Here is a 19,008-nt window from a genome sequence, read left to right on the forward strand (position 1 = left end):
CATTTGCAGGGATTTATCTGTTTAATAACTGGGAGAGTTGTGTTGCACTACCCTAAGGGCCACATAATAACGCACTCTGGCCATCACTAATGCCCTGATCCTGCTAAATGGACCTGGTTAAGTCTCATATTAGGGGGGCTGGTTCTTCCTCCATCCTGTCCCTCGTTCCCCTTTATACAGTAGCATCTTTCTCCAGCTCTCCTGGGGGTTTTCAGCCAGCGACCGTGAGGTGTATATAAGACCCGGCGAGGATGTTACCATCCACTCAAGTTAGCCAGGTCGCTGCACAAAGAGGGACACTTAACCCCCGACCAGGACGAGTCTTTCTTCTGTTTTCTCCCAGGAGCCAAGCCCTTTGAAGACAAAAGGTGTAACGGGACAATCCTCTGCCTCCTCTGTCATCAGAGTTCATCTGACCTCTCCTTCAGTTTGAGACCATGGACACAGGTGCGGCGGTGACTCTTCTGGCTCTGGCGTTGGCGATGGCTGGCGTCAGTCAGGCTCTTCACGTCCAAGGCAGTCTGGACAAAAATGACGTGCTGCCAGGCTCAGAGGAGAACATGGCCGACCACCTGCTGGGGCTGGTGAGACAACAAACCACTCGCACTTCATTTCAAGTCTTCAAATTAACCTGCTGTGGCAAGGAAATATTTTAGAGTAACACCATTTATGCGTGTTCATGTTACATCCAATTTGCCAAAATCATTTTGGCATCTTTAAATATAAAAAATCTTATTTTGAGACATATCGTAGGCACACATTTTAAAATATACTGTGCGTCTCCGGGCAGGATTTAAATAGGGACTGTCTTCGGTGCCACATTAGACTGAATGAAAAATTCTGTGCACAACCAGAAGACATGCCAACATTTCCAGAGAAATCTGTCACTCCATGTGATGAAGTATGTAAATGGGATTTGAGCCCTTTTATCAAGTGAGACAAGCTAAATCACACAACTCATTTATATTTCAGATAGTGTTCCTCTTCATGCAACAGAGAAGCTCTGTAATATATTCTGAGGTCAACAGACAGTCGGAGCACGATAGAGGAGGAGGTTTCAGATCACAAGGAAAATTATAAGGTTTTCCCACTGAGACAGATGTGGGTTTTATTTTGCATAAAGATAAGAGTGGATGGATATTTGAGTGGACAGGAGGTGCATTGCTTTGCCTTTGTACACTGATATCTACATCTCAAGGTCTCTTGTCACAGCAGGACTGACTGGCTGGAGTTAGAGCCCCCGGAGGGGTTTGTGTTGCAACCCAAAATTGAATGCAGTTAGGGTTCTTGATGTGGTCCTAAGATATTTTTCATAAACAGAATACAAGCTTTTTGATGTTAGGCTTTGCATTTGTTTGTGTGCGTGCTGCTGTGCTCCAGGAGAGTGAAAACACAGATAACAGCGTTGATGATCGTCTGCTGACCGCGGTGCTGAGAGCTCTGCTGCTCGGGACTCAGAGGGAAACCAGGAACTCTGTCCTCCATCAGCCACAGAGGTCGGTGACATGACAGAGCCTGTATTCATCATCACACACAAACACACACACACACACACACACACACACACACGGTAAATGTAAAAACAATCACACAGAAAATAAGTCATCTATAACACTGTATAGCAGTTTCCTCTCAGCACTGAACTAAAACCAAATATGTATCAATTCTACTGTGGAAAAATCTGACATTTAATGCAAGCATAGTAGGTTCACTGAGGTATGTTTGGGTAAAAACAACACTAGGTGCGTAGCCCAATGCCATGTTAAGGTCACATGAGGATTTCCAGAAAAAAACGTATCATACATAACTTAAATGGGCCCTGATTTCTGAAATTATCAGTATACTGCCAGTGTTAAGCCATGCAGATAGTGCTGCAACTAACTTTTATTTATATAATCCAATTAATCATTTGGCCGGGAAGACGTAATAAAAAACTGTGAAAAATGTCCATCCCAATTTCCTAGAGTTCAATCCAACCGTCCAAAAGCCAAAAATACTACAAGAAAAAGCTGCAAATATTCACAATTTAAAAGCTGGAACACGAGAATATATTGACATTTTGGCTTGAACAGCCCCCGATGAGAATGTGACATCTGTCAAGGACTAAAGTTTAATTTCAACATTGGAGGGGACACATATTAAGCAGGGGGTCTGGAGGTCGTCCTCTATGAAATTTTGAGCATCAAACACTTAATTTCCTGAATTCTGGTGATTTTTTTTCTACCAATTTCTGTCTTTTCTGCATCAAGTTATGGTGGAAATGTCTTGAGGTCAGAGGTCAAGGGACCTCTTTGAAAATGGCCATGCCAGTTATCCCTCTCCAAAATTTAACCTAACTTTGGATCATTATTTTTCTCCTTATCGACAATCTAACATGACATGGTTGGAACCAATGGATTCGTTAGGTTTTCTAGTTTCATATGATACCAATATCTTTACCAGCTTTAAGACTGAGCCCGCTACAGCCTCTTAAAGACAGTAATGTCAGAATAGATTTTCTGTAAACCAACTAATCATTGATTGATTGATTGTTGCAGCTCCACATTAAGATGAAATGAAATCCATTTGCAACTATTTTCCACATCTGGATTTTAAAATGACACAAATATGTACCATTTTTAAAAACCATGTACTTGAGATTGTTTGTAAAAGTGGTTCAGGAGCCAACCAACTCTCTTATATGGCAAAGATTAGGTAATCTTAGACAGAAATTGGTGTCTCAGCCTTGAGGGTTTAAACATTACCTTGTTACCTTGTAACAGTCGTTTCTGCTCAGATCAGTTAAATACAGGATTCTTTTGTACTTGCAGCTTGTGAGATATATTTGTCCGTGTTTATCCCTCATAGGAAGTGTGTGGTTAAGTTCCACGGTATAAAAATATAATATATTATATATATTATATATTTTAAAAAGTCTTTCATTTCCATCGGTTGCTGCCTCCGTTTGTCCTCCCTGGCAGGTTTGGCCGCGGCTCCAGAGGGCAGATGATGTCGGAGGATCAGATACAGTCCCGTGACTGGGAGGCTGCCCCCGGCCAGATCTGGAGTATGGCCGTGCCCCAGAGATTCGGCAAGAAATAATCTGGCAGCGGGATCCACGCATCAATGTCCTGGCATAAGGCCAAGCAGCGGGCAACTGTGGAGAGACCAAATTTGAATGAATAAATCTGAATTACATTATATTTGTTTTCCAACATTGTCCCAGCCCATTTGGCTTTGCTTGATACGTTCAGTTAAAGATGACATGAGATTCATTTTAAATATTGTTTTCCTTCTTTTTCTCCAACAAAGCATGTTGACATTTGAAATTAGGGTTTCCTGAGCAGACCTCATTTGTCCTGACTGGAACGTTATTGAGGACCACAAGTGTTTTGCTGTAAATTGATTGCTACGTTTTCTGTTATTCTTCTGTTCTCTGGTCAAATAAAAGAGCTTTGAACTCACGTGTGTGTTCAAAATGATCACTGTGCAAAGATCAGGATTAGATGTTAGATTGTATGAAACCTCTTCCAAATGTCTGTCTGAGCTTTGATATAGATATAGATATTAATAGATATAAGGCTACTTGAAAGAAGATTCATTTTAGAACAGGGCTGTAACTAAGGATCCTTTTCATTATCAGATCATCTGTGGGTTGCTAAATTAAATAAAGTAAAGAAATGTCCATAAAAAGGAGATGTCTTCAAATATATTTAATTTAAATTAATATAAAAAGCTGCGAATGCTCACATTTTAGATGCTGTAATGTTCCTTGTTAATTGACTAATTATCTAATAATACTATCTTTGATATCATGAGATTCACTGTGATGTTGTGCAGTATTATCAAAATAATTGCAAGTCTGCAGTCAGCGTCTAATCTGTCGGTTTTCCAATTTATTTGGATTTGGTTGCTTAGCAACATTTGTGGCTTTACAACAGCTGGTTAGTTGTGATTGTTTGTAAGACATTTCCCCCACAAGTGATTAGCAGGTTGTTTTTGGCACAGTGCTTTATTTGTTGGGTATGCAGATATGAAATTATTGCCACAAGAAATGTTATGAGCATTTAAACGTTAATTGCTGACAATTTCTACATGAGCATCTGCTAGACCACATAAGTACGTACTAATTTTTCCACTACATTAAATTTGCCTTAACTGGCTCACTCAGACATCAGAGGAATGTAAATTCAGTGAAGGACACACAAAGAAAGATATGTACTGCGACGCATTACACATTTCTTTTTTGGAAAATATACCACTAAACATTTAGTTACTTCACTTTCATCTCAACAACCCACCAACAGCTGTGTGCAGCGTTAGGCTGTAGGTTTAATGAGATGTGAATGGAGAATGTTTTATCCAACTATCATCTGTTTAATGTACAGTGATGCACAGCTCTTCTCTACAGGCCGGTAGTGGTTGTTGTGGTTTTGTGTGTGGTGAATTTACAGGCCACCTGGGGAAACAGCATGCAATAAGCTTCAGCACTAATTAAAACACAGCAACATGCAATTAGTCTACGCTTTCACGGTTTCCGCAGCCAATTACTGAGAAAGAAAGCACGTCAATCCTTCTTAGGAAGAGCCTTTTATTAGCCTGACCTCCCATTCCTATTTATGAGCCCAAAGACAGAATGAGGAATAACTAGTGCTGATTGCAGATGACCTCTCGTATTTCTTTTTTTTCCTGTTTACTTTAGTCAATGCTAACCTATGTCTGTTTTTCTGACCATTATGGTTTAATCAAGGTATATTGTTGCAATATTTACATTAAAAGGTAGAGCTTTTTTTTAGTTCTCTCTCTTACACGATCTATTCAAAACATTATGTGCATAATAATAATAATAATAATAATAATAATAATAATAATAATAATAGTTAGAATTATATTACTACTATAATATTATAATATAATCATACTAAACCTTATCGTATTTATAGTCCATTAATAATTAGTATGCTATACTGCTGTACTACACTGTATATTGTTGTCCTACTACTACACCTCACTTTATAGGTACACTTATATACCGTATTATTTATACCGTACTATATTTTCACTATTTTAGACTGGCAAAATACTGAAATTGTTTCCCACTATATAAGTAATTCAGTTCATGTAAGCCTTATTAGACACACTCCTCTGGGCTGAAACAGTCGGTGCTTTGTCTGTTTTCCTGAAGGGGGTCTAACTTAAAGGGTCTTGCAGGCCAGAACACCCGTCGGTGTTTTTCACTCTCCGGCCTCAGGGGGCAGTGATGAACCCATTCCGGCTCGACGCATGATTAGGTGAAGAAGAAGCAGCACTAGAAAACGTAACTTTACAGACATGCGACACAAGGTGAGATTATATTTCTACTGTATCGGTAGTGTTTTCAAACTGTATTTTTTTTTCCAGTTTCACTAGAGAAGAGACTTAAAGAGACATTAAAGATAAGCCTGTAACGTTTCATTCTAAATGGGCCCCTTTGTATTTCCTGTTGCAATGTTTTCTTACTGCAGTTAAGTTAGCTGACAGGAAGTACACTTGGACCAAAGCTAACTAGCATGCTTTGCTTGCTAGTTTACTTAATGCATTAACGTAAGCTAACAGGAAGTAAACTTGGACCAAAGTTGTTGCCCTAGTAACAGAATGGCAATGAAAAGGTAGAAACGACGACTTAGAAAACACAAATATGTAATAAAATACAATACACAAACAAAAAAGCACAAAGACATACGACAGATGTTACACGTCTAGCTAACCTGCCAAACAGTCACCTCACCAACCTCAGTGAAGAGAAAAGAAAACTCTTAAAAAATAATTTTTGAGAGAGAGGAAGAAACTGTCAGCTAAAATATTCAAAGAGGGATCCCCTACCAGGATGTCTGAGTGTGCAATTGCCCTTGTTAATGCACGCTTGTGCAGGTGCAGCAACAAGGGCAATGACAACGAGATATGAGAAATAAATATGAGCTAGTAAGAAACATGTCGAGACAAAAAGACAAGACAAAGAGAGAGAGAGAGAGAGCAGGGCTGGGTGCTGTTGATCACACAGCTGTAGCGTCTGATCTGCACAGCTGAGTTGAAGAAAGATTCAACTCATCTGAATTTCATGAGTCTCTGCGGGGGGGTTCAGACAAAAGTGTGCAGCAATTATAGCAGACAGACAGACAGAGAGAGAGATAAGACAGGCCGGGAGAGATAGATAAATAGAGAGATAGAGAGATTGTTATTGCCACAAACTGTATGCAATAACTAAATGATCTGCAGTTACCTTTCAGATACCATGTCCTCTATCTGCTGTGTGGCTCGCTGACCTTTCCTCGATCCCCTGCTCCCAATTTCCCTGATGGTCATCATCTTGGAAAGCAGCCATCTTGAACAGTGGAGAGGAAGGTCTCAGCCATTACCGGCCGGGGGCCATGACACAGCACAATCTGTCACACACAACAGGCTTTAATGGCTATACAGGGTGAGTGAAGGATCTTGTTTAGAAAAAGCTATGTCAGTGTCAAGGGTAAACTGCAGAGGTGTGCTCTGCTGACTAAAAAGCACAAAGAGTTATTTGACTTTGCAGCTAACCAACCAATTGGCAACAACTATGCTGCTTTGTTTAAGATTCATACCATTTTCCATTCATATATTCACAGCGAAAGTCTATTTAGTAGACTCTTAAGCAGTAATGAAAAATCCAATATGGTGCAGAATTATTTTTCATTCACGTATCAGATTGCAGTTCGGTGTTGCAAACGGTAGCCAGAAGATGGAAAAGGGATTTTATAAAGCTTCCAGACATCAGTGGCAGAACTGATTACACTGCACAAAAATAAATCTGGCTCCACCACTGATCTGTCACGGTTTGTACTGACTTTAAACCTGCAGTGGGCAGAATATTTTTGGCATAACTGGGCAAAAATTCCATAATAACCTTTTGACATATTGTAATTTAAGTGTTCTGAGAGAAAACTAGACTTCAGGCTTTAGAAAATCCAACCTGTGACAGGAGACTTTGGCCAATCACAGGTCATTTCAGAGAGAGAGCGTTCCCATTGGCTGCTCATTTAGCGGAGGCAGCTGTCAATTACTCACAAACTCCGATCAAACGGTCAAACTAGCAGCGCTGATCAAATATGAATCACTATTCTGTTACTGTAACGCCTATTTCTCTCCTCAAATGTTTTCAGAAACATCTTGTAGTGTACCTGTCTCATGCACTACTGTCAGGATATGGTGACGGCTTTATAAAATTTTTTTTTTTTTTTATCATATTTGCTCCATTTCTGCCCACTGCAGCTTTAAAAGAAAAGATCTTTGAGATCTCTCTGAGTCAGAGTAAATCATCATTTTTTTTGTCACTTTGCACCTCTTGACCTCACTGTTACCATGTCACCATGATAACAGCTGAGGTCCGCGCCTGCGCAGTTAGACGGCGGCGCTCAATAAACGGGCTGTGGCTAAGGTGCAAACATGCAAGAGTATCCCAGTTTCTTTTGCAGTACTCCAGCTCACATATACGGATTATTCAGAAAGCAGGATAAGCCCTTATCCCGCTTTCTGACAACGGGTCATGGTGTTTACATGCACAAACTCATAAACGGGTTATTCATATCCATGTAAACACAGTCATTGTGGCTTTTGAGCTGCTGAGAATCAGGGCTAGTAATTTCCTGTTCATAGATACCATATTGAAATAACTTAGAACCAATGACATGGTCATTATCAGGCAGGCAACCATCTTGAAGAGTTGGGAAAACAATCTGAATTTTTAAATTGTACAGCATGAATTTGAAAATGTTTGAGAGAGTGTACACAATTTACAGTTATGCATGTAAATCTTGCAAAACCACTGGTATGTCTCTTTAAGGGAGCAATGGAGAGGTTTGTTTTTAGGAAGATAACTGACCACAACCTCATATTATGCAGCACACTGTCATCTATTTTAAGAGATAATTGGCTGGATAAATTACCGCACGCGTATGTGGGTGCTTTTGTTTGATGAATCCAAGTAGTATTTAGGACTGTTAGTGGCTTTTTATTGTTTTCTCTCAATGACTTACAATGGTTCACACTATAACATAGAATAACACAGAATAATATAGAAGATTGTGGTTTTGGTTCAAAATGAGACCGCATACCCTCACTACATGATATCTGAAAATTAAAACTGTAAAAACATAAAATAATAAAACAACATTCTGTATTTAATTTGCAGTAAACAGGACATTTACCAATCTGTAGGAGACGTTATGCAGCTGTAGGCTGTTTTCTTTGAAGCTTGCTCAACTCGAGACACAAACACTATGCTGGTATTAAGAGATAACACAGACCGTACAATTTCACTAGTGTTTTCCCTTCAGGAAAGACGTTGTAGAGGAGAATATGCAGCCAGCTGCTGTCAGCTCTCTCTCTCTCTCTCACACACACAGAGCATGTGGTCTTTTATTAACACAATTCTCTGCTTTGATGGTGCAGACGTAATTCAGGAAAAGCTCTTATTAAAGTGGCATTCTTTTATTATCACTCTCAGCTACAAGAAAAAGAAAAAACGTCTTTTGTGTGTGGATGGTTTATGTGCAGTTCTAGCGGAGCAACATAATGGCCTAGTTAAAAAAAGAAAAAAGGAGTCTGATGTTGTTTTCTTTTATTTATACATGAATATAGAGGAGAGAGGGAGCTCTTCAGGTCAGATGATGAAAATATGCTCTTTATTCAGCTTACAGTATGTCTTTCCCATCCCATCCAGTTACTATAAGAGAGGGGTTATAAGCTAAATAAAAACTGCCACTCGACTCAAAAGACAAATTTACTGTAAAGGCACCCCTGTGGCCTATAGCCATCTGTGGCTCGTGCCATATGGCCACAGCGATTCCAGCTAGAGATCTTTTGTTGTTTGGGAACCCCCACCCTCCCTCATCTCTTGCTCTTTTCTCATATTTCCTGTCTGTCTCAACTGTGAACTAGCATATAACAGCAAAATGTCCTGTGCAATATACTGTATATTGCTGATACAGTCATAGGCCTATAGTGGTCTTAATGTGACTGCCATCCTCTCTCAATCATCTCTAAAGCTACCAGTTAGTGCTTGGAGGAAACTGTAAACATCTGTTCGTCAATTTTCAAGATGAGCTATCGGCTAAATTAAAGTATAATTTTTAATGTGATTGAATTTTGGAATTCAGTTAAACCTGTCGGATAATGTACTGCAAATCTGGAACAACAGACCGGTCATATGCCTCTTGACCGGTGTCGGGTATCAGGGCCCAGTAGACGTGTGATGTAGGGACACTAAGAGGCGATCAATACAGATTGTGCTAGCCAGGCGGCAGCGAGGACAAGCTTGGTCAGACATGAACAAAGCTCAGATGACCATTTCACAGCTTTCTCTTCAGTTTAGGCTCAAAGCTGTCATTATGTAGCCCTATTTATGAAGACATATACTGCAGTGATCTGGGTAAAAGAGCTGTTATTCTTAAAAAAAACATGCTAACATATTTGTCTGTGACTCACAGGTTAAATTGCTGTATTAAATATTGTCAGAAGTGTATGTAAATATAACTTAAACCTGCAGTAGGCAGAAAGTTTTTGGCATCATTGGGCAGAAATTCCAAAATAACCTTTCAGCATATTGTAATTCAAGTGTTCAAGTGTCCAGCTGTGGTGGTTCGGGCATCTGATAAGGATGCCCCCTCGGCGCATCCCTAAGGAGGTGTTCCAGGCACGACCAGCTGGGAGGAGGCCACGGGGAAGACCCAGGACTAAGTGGAGAGATTATATCTCCACACTGGCCTGGGAACACCTCGGGATCCCCCAGTCAGAGCTGGTTAATGTGGAAAGGGAAGTTTGGGGTCCCCTGCTGGAGCTGTTGCCCCCACGACCCGACCCCGGATAAGCGGTTGTTTTCAGGCTTTAAAAAATCTAACCCGTGACGGGAGACTTTGACCAATCACAGGTCATTTCAGAGAGAGAGTGTTCCTATTGGCTGTGCTCCGGCTGGTGGGTGGTGCTTGGTATTTCCTCAACTGATCTCAACATGGCTGCCGGGTCATGAACTTTCTCATTTTACAACTAAACAGTACACTACAAGATTATTCTGAAAACATTTGAGGTGAGAAATAGGCATTACAGTAACAGAATATCAATTCATATTTGATCAGCGCTGCCTAGTTTGACCGTTTGGTCGGAGTTTGTGGGTGATTGACAGCTGCTCAGAGACGGCAGGCTCCAGCTCGGCTATGATTGGTTGTTTTTCTCCGGTCTGTGAAATCTTGCAGATGCCATTAGGAGCACCGGAGGACAGATGATTTTTTTTTAGATTACCTGTCTCATGCACTACTGTCAGGATATAGTGACTGTTTTATGAAAATAACTTTTTTTAATCATATTTGCTCCAATTCTACCTACTGCTACTTGCTTGTGTGAGAGAGATGACTCTCTGTATTTGAAATATCATGAAGGTTATATTTAAGCACATGTAAGAAGGTGATTTTAAAAGTACTTTCTCTTAAAGCAGAGGCTAGATCATGCATCTTTTCCTACCCATCTAATAGAGAGAGAGAGAGAGAGAGAGAGAGATGTCTTTGTCATCCATTCTCTCCCGGCTGTGCAACGGCTGCTGCAGAACAGCCCTGATATCAGACATCCAATACCGATGGAAAGAAATGTGAAGAGAGGGTGGGACTTGCGTGAAAGGGAGTCAGACCCAGCGAATGGGAGAGAAGGAGAGGTGTTCCTAGCCCAGAATGCCCTTGCCTGAGCGCTGAGAGCCGGGGGAGACGGTTAGAGAGAGGAGAGTGAAGCCGGGATAGAGACACCAGCAGGTGCTGAGGATAGAAACAAACAGGGTGCCAATAAAAGGCTAGGTAATCAGGGAAAAGTGTGTTAAAAGATAAAACTAAAGAACAGAAAATAGGCAGGATCTATAATGCAATCTTAGTTGTTTCCTAAACTGGAGCTCACTTATTTTCAGCCTGCCTCACTGAGCTCTTTACCCTCCTTTTCTTGTACGGATTCTCCCTCCTCCTACTCTTCCTCATCCTCCTCTTCGTCCTGTCCTCCTCTTTGACAGACAGAGCTACCATGGACACCGGGAGCCCCAGGAAGATACAGTTCACCGTCCCCCTGCTGGACACCCACCTGGACCCAGAGGCAGCTGAACAGGTGAGGAGGAGGGAGAGGGGAACGGAAGCAAGGGGGAGGAAGAGGAGGTGGTTTGGGTGATGTGGGACTTTTAAAGGTCTCTTTAATGCATCAGTGACATGATTGGACTTTTAGCAAGGTTATTGTGGAAAAGATTTAAAAGGAAATCAGATTGAATGCTTGTCACCAAAAAAAAACTGAGAAACATTTATTCCTGTCATTAAAGCCAGCGGGTGCACACACAGCTGAGCAACTCAGCTGGAATAAAAAGCGCAGTGTCTAATGCGTATAGTCTGATGACAAATTGCCTCTTTAAAGAAACCACATTTTCAGTTTCTTATTACTCCCTTTGCACCTAATTAGCAAGCTGTGTCTTTTGAATGCGGTGCTAAAGTGGTCATGATGAAATTCAGATTGATTTTTTTTTTTCCACCTCAACTCACAGCGTAGCAGGTTCTTAGAGACAGACACAGTATCTCAGCAGTGTTAAAAAGGGGGTGTTGCAGTGTATGGATGTGTCTCCTGGGGTTTGGTGTTGTTTTGGTTTCAGTGACTGGCTGCACCTCACTGTACAGCAGTGAGATATGGACAAAAGTTGCCTTATATCACAAGATAAAATTGTTCCAAATCAAACCAGCTACCAACAATGGGATAATATGTATAGGTAAATAATAGATGGTAACTGCATGGCGTGGCTCGGTTTAAAGAAATTCTCTCAGGAGGAGGTTTGAAAAGATGGAAAGGTCTGTTATTATTCACTTATTTTAGGATCTTATGAACTCAGCATCACTTAAAGACACGAGAGCAAAGAACTCTTCTTTTTAGTGACTGAAAAACCCAATGGGTGCAATTCGTGCGTCTTTAGAGAATGCAGTGAAAAGAGGTGCCCCATTTTCTCGTTTTTATAAATATAACATGAAAGGTCATTAATAACGAATGAGCCTCGAGTAAAAACCAGCAAAGATTTATGAGTCTGACTACACCTCGTTTATATACATATTCATTTCTGCTGGTCACTCTTTTCCCCACTGTGACTGTAAGAGAGGAGATGTTAGAAGGACTGTTTTGTGCATGTCTGCGTAGGTGAGTTTGCCCTTGTGAGGATGTTGTATTGGATGGTTTGAGAGTACAGTATGATCAGGGGTAGTAAGGTTCAGGTTGAGTTAGAGCTGCTGCTGGTATGATGAAGTGTGACTTTGTGAAGCTCAGATGTGAGGAAGTGAATGTGCAGAACGCACTGTAACCATCATAATATCCTTCTGTGCATAAAAGTTCCCCCTCAGATGGATTACCTGTAAGGGAAATAGCTTGCTTACGAAGGAGAACAGCTTTAATGCATACATCATTATTACATTGTTTGTCATGGTTTGCAATTATAAAGTACAAAAAGTTTCTTTTTTTTTTTTACCGTTGATACTTTTTAATTTTTCCCAGTAATATAACAACAAACTTTAAGGAACAGTGTGTAACATTTCGTGAGATCTATTAGGAGAAATGGAATATAATATCAATAAGTATGTTTTCATTAGTGTATAATCCCCTGAAATTAAGAATCGTTGTGTTTTCGTTAGCTTAGAATGAGTCCTTCATATCTACATAGGAATAGGGTCCTCTTCACGGAGTCTGCCATGTTGCTCTGCCATGTTTCTACAGTAGCCCAGAACGGACAAACCAAACACTGACTCTAGAGAGAGCCTTTCATGTTTTTACGTTACCCGAAGGCCACCGTAGATTTCTGACACACTTGTGAAACTGCGGTAACGTGAACCGCAGAGTGCAAAACCGTGGTACCGCCAGCCGCCGTCTGACTTCCGTTGCTCCTAAAGTAGTCTTATTATGGTAAGGATGACCTCTGAGCGAGGCGAATGGTGTTACCACAATTTTGCACTCCACGGCTCACGTTACCACAGTCTTGGAAAGGGAGGAGGAGCGAAGTGGAACTCAGTTGGTTGCAATCTGCAACCACACCACTAGATGTCACCAAATCCTTCACACTGTCCCTTTAAATGTGAAAAGGAAAACAGACTTCTACAAAGTGATCTAAATTAATAATAGATATAAATTACAGGATATATGTTAACAGGACAAACCTAAACCATCACTGATGCAGCCAACAGGCCTTTTACACAGCAGACATTTTGACTTGTCTTATAGCAGGAAAAGCAAAAGGTGAAACACATTTCATTAACGATGGCTCAGTTCCATCAAGTGTCTCAGTCAGCCGTGACAGTGAGCCAGCATGCACAATACCAAAGCCCCGCATGTAGCTCACCTAAATAGAGTGTAGTTGTTATTCATGTTATCAATTTCACCTATGTGCTTTTCCTGCTATGACATGCCAACATGTCTGCTGTGAAAAAGGTCAATTGGTTTTAGAAATCACATAATTAGTTAAATAGAGATCACTTGTGTGTAGTCACAAAGTTTCAGCAACTGTTATAACTGTACACTGCATTGTGTTACTACAGAAGAAATACACTTTTTACTACACATTCAATACTTCATTGTCCTCGAAGTTACTTTGAAGAGTTTTGTTCCACAGAATAGAAGAACAAAGCAACTCAACCTTATAAAAGTGCCTACAAATAGAAAAGTTGTAGTGCTGTTTAAAAGAGAGTCCTCGCAGGTTTTAGTGATACTAAATGAAGAACATAAGATCGTTATTTGCCTCCTAACTTAAATGCACATCATTTTGGAATATAACTTTTTAACTCTTAAAGTTATAATGTTATAGATTAAACATGAGTTTTTGATACTATTTATGGTCAGCATTTTTTTCAGCAATAGCATTCAGTGTATTTACATTCAGTAATAACATCTCCATTCATTATTTGCATTAATGTAGAGTATATTACTATCATTTTACAGTGTATATCCAGTATATATTAGAGCTAACAATATAGTCCCATCTTTAGTCTCTATTCTGAATTTTCTATTTTATTCTATTATGTATTTTTTTATTTAATTTAGTCTAATAATAATAATTTGGCTTTTTAATTGTATTTGTTTCTCACATACCTCATTTGTTTTTGTGATTTATGTTAAGTAGCTGTTGTGCTGTAATACTGCAATTTCCCTTTGGGATTAATAAAGTACTCTATTGATCTATTTAGCTATCTAGCTAATGCATATGAGGGATTTACAGAAAATGATGTCTCATGTTATCCAGCATTACTGTTTTTATCTCATTGGCTTTACAAAATCACTCCCTGTTTACTATATAGTGCACTATATTTACTGTCTGCCAAGGGTTTATCCATCATATAGTGCCCTCATAAATTCAATGGAACAAAAAAGTCCTCCTCTGTGATCTCCTATGTGTTTGCGAAACTCCCCCATCCGTATTTTTTCACGCCGGAATTTTCCAGGTATACGTTGAAAAACTTGAACTTTGTGGCACATTTTGGACGGACCGTATAAACTGTGTGTCACAGGAATTGCACATTTTTAATTGCATATTTAGTTTTGTAAAATATTTTGCTAAAAGACGTATGAACCACTATGCATGCATACACAGCTATATGGTACCAATGTTAGCTAATACGCCATCGAACATTTCTCAAAATTTATAAATGTGACTCGTCTAGACTGGATGGGCGAAAAACAGGCAAAATGAACTTCTCTCCCATTTCTGCGGTGGCGTTTCTACCCTTGCGTTAAACACTAGGGGGCGGACTCTGTATACTATACGGAATTACGGACACATAACAAATTTGTGTGGAAACAAGGCGCACGGCTGTCAGTGATGATATTATAAAGATAATAGTGAATGAATGATAATTCTGCGATCTATAGTATCAAATAGCACTTGCTGTGACAACAGTAACCACGGGCATCAACGAGGACTGAAATGGTCAGGATTAATGAAACTGCCAGCAGATGAGCACAAAGGTTAGATGATGTTATTATCCAGGACTGAAACTTATTGGTTTGTGCCAGTGTGGTTTGATTATGTTGCTGTTTGTACTAAGAAACATTATGTGTAATTGGCCAAATGGTATTAAATTAGCGTCTGTGGTACATTTATAAAAAGTGTGTTTGTCTAACTGTGTGTGTGTGTGTGTGTGTACTTCTGTGTTTTTGAGACTGTGCATCCTCGCAGTGCATTTGTCTCCCTTACTTTTCGTCTTCTCTGCACATCAAGATACAGATTTAATTAAAGTCCCTGTCTGACCTGTTTGTGTCTGCGTGTCCGGGAGTCTGTGTCCACTCTGTCTGTATTTATTTAGCCAAACTGATGTGTGATCCCAGGCTGCAGCCATTCAATACAGGATCTTAAACACGTCCAGCCTGTTGTTTACCTACTCTTCTTCACCAGCAGACAGATCTCCTTTTAGCTGTATAGTGAAATTCAGTTTACTTCTTCTTCATAGACTCAAGAGAGTTCTCAGCTCTTGGCCTCAATAAGCATGCCCAAAGCTTGGCTGATTGCCATTGAGACTTCACCCTTGTAGGATACATTTTCTATTTATTCTAAGACCACTGAGTCTGCATGGCATGCCGGTTCTTAAGTGGTTTTATATGTGTGTGTGTGTGTGAGACAGATGACCGAGACAGACAGCCCATCAGCGAAACAGTCAGATGTAAAGTAAAAGAAAAAAAACCCACAAAGGAAATGTGTGTATGTGCTTGTCTGTGTGTTTACAAGCACACTTATGTATGTTACTCTAGGGGGCTTCACCCATGGTTCAGTAATCTCTGCAACCTGACCCTTCACAACATGATGAATCAGTCTCCGTGGAGACCTGCACGTCAGTCAGAACAGCCTCCCTGAGGTCTCGCCCTCATAACAACAGCTCACATTCATCCTCTTATCCACAGACAGATACAGTGTGTGCCACCGTTATCGTAACATTACGTTAGAGCTCACTGTGTACTTCCGAGCACAAACTGACTCTGATAGAGGCCAAGGCCTGATGGTGACAGTGGATTGTAGTTTACAGATTCCTCTTCTGCAGTTATTTAGATTTTCTTCTCAAAGGTTAAAGGTCACTGTGACCTAACAAAACACATTTATTGCCATAACTCAAGAATTCACAAGCTAATTATGACAATTTCACATAAATTGTAATAGGATAAAAATGATGATGTGATGACATTTTGGACGGACATTGATGTAAACTGCAACTAGACCTGTTGGCGGAGGCATATAACCGCAAGGCGGTAATTCTAGTTGTACAGATAAAATAAATGAGGTATAACGTGAAGATTAGGGAGCTTTAGAGGTGACCTTGCACGGCAGCTGGATTCTCGCGATGTCACGAGATCACGCGAGAATCGCAGGATCAAATGTCCAACGAAAATTCATCTTGTGAGGCTTCAAGTAATGCGTTTGTGTCCGGCTCGCCAGACAGCGGACCAATCAGCGTCCTGTGAGGAACTACTGCAGCTACGGGTTTGGTAGGTTTGTGAGACCTGAGACCTGGTGAGACCATAGCGTGAGACGACACAGAGAGGTGACTATTCATTCTAAACAACAATGGCGGCTCCTGAAGAGGTTGGCGTAGATGCTGCAATAGCATCAACTATATCCAAACTGGAGAGTGTTTCTTAATTGAAGGAAGAGTAAAGAACGACACTGAAGGTGATGTTTTTGGCCTTCGGTTAGTTTTGCTTTCATTAGTTTGATTGACAGATTGACAGTTCATTCAATCACCTGCCAAGTATTTTTTTGAAAGTGCCTACCTTTTCCAAACAGTTTCCAATGATGCTTCTCAGATGGTTCTGTGAAACAAACCATCTGACAGGGTCAGGTTTCTTTAGAGATGCAGGTAGGCGAATAATATTATTATCTTTAAACAGAGCCAGCTAGCTGTTTCCCCCCTGCGTCCAGTCTTTATGCTACAGTAACTTACCATCTCCTGGATCCAGCTGTATATACTGTATTAAACAGACAGATATTAGAGTCATATTGATCTGCTCAAAAGTCAAACTTTATCTTTAACAATGCAGAATAAGGGCTTAAAAAAGCTCCAGGAACATGATAGATGGCTCGGCTGAAGCCCTGCTGAACGGATGACAGTGTTTTCCAGGGTTTGGGGGGGACTGCACATGTGGTTGACAAATGTTTTCTCCCTGTTTCCAGTCTTTGTGCTGAGCTGTAGCCTTACATTTATCGGATGGATATGAGAGTGTTATCGACCTTCTTGACAACAAAGTACGTAAAAACGTCAAACTATTGCTTTAACTCTGGCTATCTGCCTACATTGTATTCAACGTACACACACCGATGAATCCATTATAGCCAGATGACTAGCCTTGTTAACACCAGGCCACTTTCTCTCATTAAGGTTGTAAATGGAGTATGCATAACATGATTAACACAGCTGGTTTACTTCTAAATTAAACTCAAATGTCTCTTGCTTGCTTGCTTACGGCTTTGAGAGATAATTCACAGATCAATTAAAAATCTTCTCCCACACCAACACAGTTAATATTCGACTGAGATCTTTGCCCTATCATTTAGATGAAGGGCACCTGCTTGAGAAATCTACATTCATAGATAAAGACGGTGTAATTCTTGTTGAAATGATGAATCGGGACATTTTGAGGTGATTTTATTTCAGTGTCCTCCCTATTCCCTATGCTGATATGTGTCAGACCATCTTTGTCCTTGACTGAGAACATAACATTACTCTGTATTGCCTCAGGAGGGCCATTTTCCAAGAACTTTCGAGTGCAGTAGATTATATTTATATCACACCATTTATATTTCTTGCACATTAAGGCACTCAAGACCTGTTAAACTGAGAATATATGGTTTTAACCAGGAGACATATTCATTACTGATTTGTACAGTTAGAAACGGTACATTTGTATTCATAACTTTTCCCCAGTGCAGTGATTGTCCAATCATAGCATAGTAACCGTAACTAGGCACAGCAGTCCTGTCAAGCTTTGGATTTCCTCACACGCTGAAGAAGGATCAAAAGTTTTGGGAAATGTATTAAAAGGTCTGTTTATCTATTAACTTAAGTTGCAGACATTAGCATGTCTAACTAGCATACTACCTATGGTAACTGAGCATTACTTCCAAGGTCAAGGTTCAAGGTCCAAGGTCACCACTACCATATAGACCATTTGGTATTACCCCAATGTGTGGAAAGTTGTCCTGGATGTTAATAGAAGTTTAAGGTAACGATAACGGAACCTGTGCTTCTCTTTATTGTTTTTGGGGAAGTTAACATGTAACTTCAGTCAATGTTATATGAGATATATAATACTGTTACATTAGTTGTGGCTGAAAGTCCATACTAACATGCTATTTAGTACACTAAAACAGTATGTGAGATATTTTAGTATGTCCAAAACCTTGGTTCGAATCCAATAATACGCCAATTGCATGCTATTCCAGGTGTAATATTACAGTATGCAACACTGGACACTACGTCGGCATAAAAATCCCACAATGCAATGCGGTAGTGACGACAACGTTCATAAAAGACATTTATGGACAGTTCTGTAACGTCAGTAACACTTCAATTTAACTTTAAGTATACATTTTTACTTTGTTAGGTGTAATATATATTTTAGATTAATTCAGACACAAATCGTTGTTTTGGTCACATAAGGTTGGCACAGGTTACCATGGTTACACGTCTCCTACCGGCAAGGAGGCTCTCAGGATGTGACGACGTAAATCACAGCTCAGTGCGTCCGAAAAGATACATACTACTGTTTATTCACAGAAAAGTATGTGGAACGATTGTACACATATTGGGTATGTAGTGCACAGTATGTGATTTTGGGTGCAGCCACTGTCTAACACATCAGTTTGTCCTCATCCTAGAAGCGTTTGCTCTTGTAGCGTTTAAAGTGAAAACATGGCAATTAGAAAATACGAACAAGTATCCTATGTAAGCCAAGCAGCCAAACAAGGCTATATAAGAACAAAACAACTGTCTGAAC

General features: G+C 40.1%; 2 protein-coding genes across 3 annotated transcripts in view; both read left to right on the forward strand.

The window, feature by feature from the left end:
- Positions 1–297: 297 nt before the first annotated feature.
- npffl (neuropeptide FF-amide peptide precursor like) lies at positions 298–3,443 on the forward strand. Its single transcript, XM_037780679.1, has 3 exons — positions 298–584; positions 1,381–1,496; positions 2,961–3,443. The coding sequence occupies exons 1-3, from the start codon at positions 438–440 to the stop codon at positions 3,079–3,081; spliced, it is 384 nt and encodes a 127-aa protein (XP_037636607.1). The 5' UTR covers positions 298–437; the 3' UTR covers positions 3,082–3,443.
- A 7,271-nt stretch (positions 3,444–10,714) lies between these two features.
- The window catches only part of LOC119494499 (protein phosphatase 1 regulatory subunit 1A-like), a 35,064-nt gene continuing 26,770 nt past the window's right edge, over positions 10,715–19,008 (forward strand). The window contains exons 1-2 of one of the 2 annotated variants that reach the window (XM_037780423.1): positions 10,715–10,823; positions 11,030–11,121. In XM_037780423.1, the coding sequence (XP_037636351.1) occupies positions 11,041–11,121 (81 nt within the window). In that variant the 5' untranslated portion in view covers positions 10,715–10,823; positions 11,030–11,040. The remainder of the gene's footprint in view (positions 10,824–11,029; positions 11,122–19,008) is intronic. The other variant, XM_037780432.1, reaches the window with a different exon arrangement.

The sequence above is a fragment of the Sebastes umbrosus genome, chromosome 1 (genome assembly GCF_015220745.1).
Source record: "Sebastes umbrosus isolate fSebUmb1 chromosome 1, fSebUmb1.pri, whole genome shotgun sequence".
Taxonomy (NCBI): Eukaryota; Metazoa; Chordata; class Actinopteri; order Perciformes; family Sebastidae; genus Sebastes; species Sebastes umbrosus.

Bases quoted from the DNA above. Each gene is read 5' to 3' on its own strand.
- npffl (XM_037780679.1), top strand. From the start codon at position 438: ATGGACACAGGTGCGGCGGTGACTCTTCTGGCTCTGGCGTTGGCGATG. The intron at 585-1,380 runs GTGAGACAACAA...GCTGTGCTCCAG, and splicing joins CCGACCACCTGCTGGGGCTG to GAGAGTGAAAACACAGATAA. The intron at 1,497-2,960 runs GTCGGTGACATG...CCTCCCTGGCAG, and splicing joins GTCCTCCATCAGCCACAGAG to GTTTGGCCGCGGCTCCAGAG.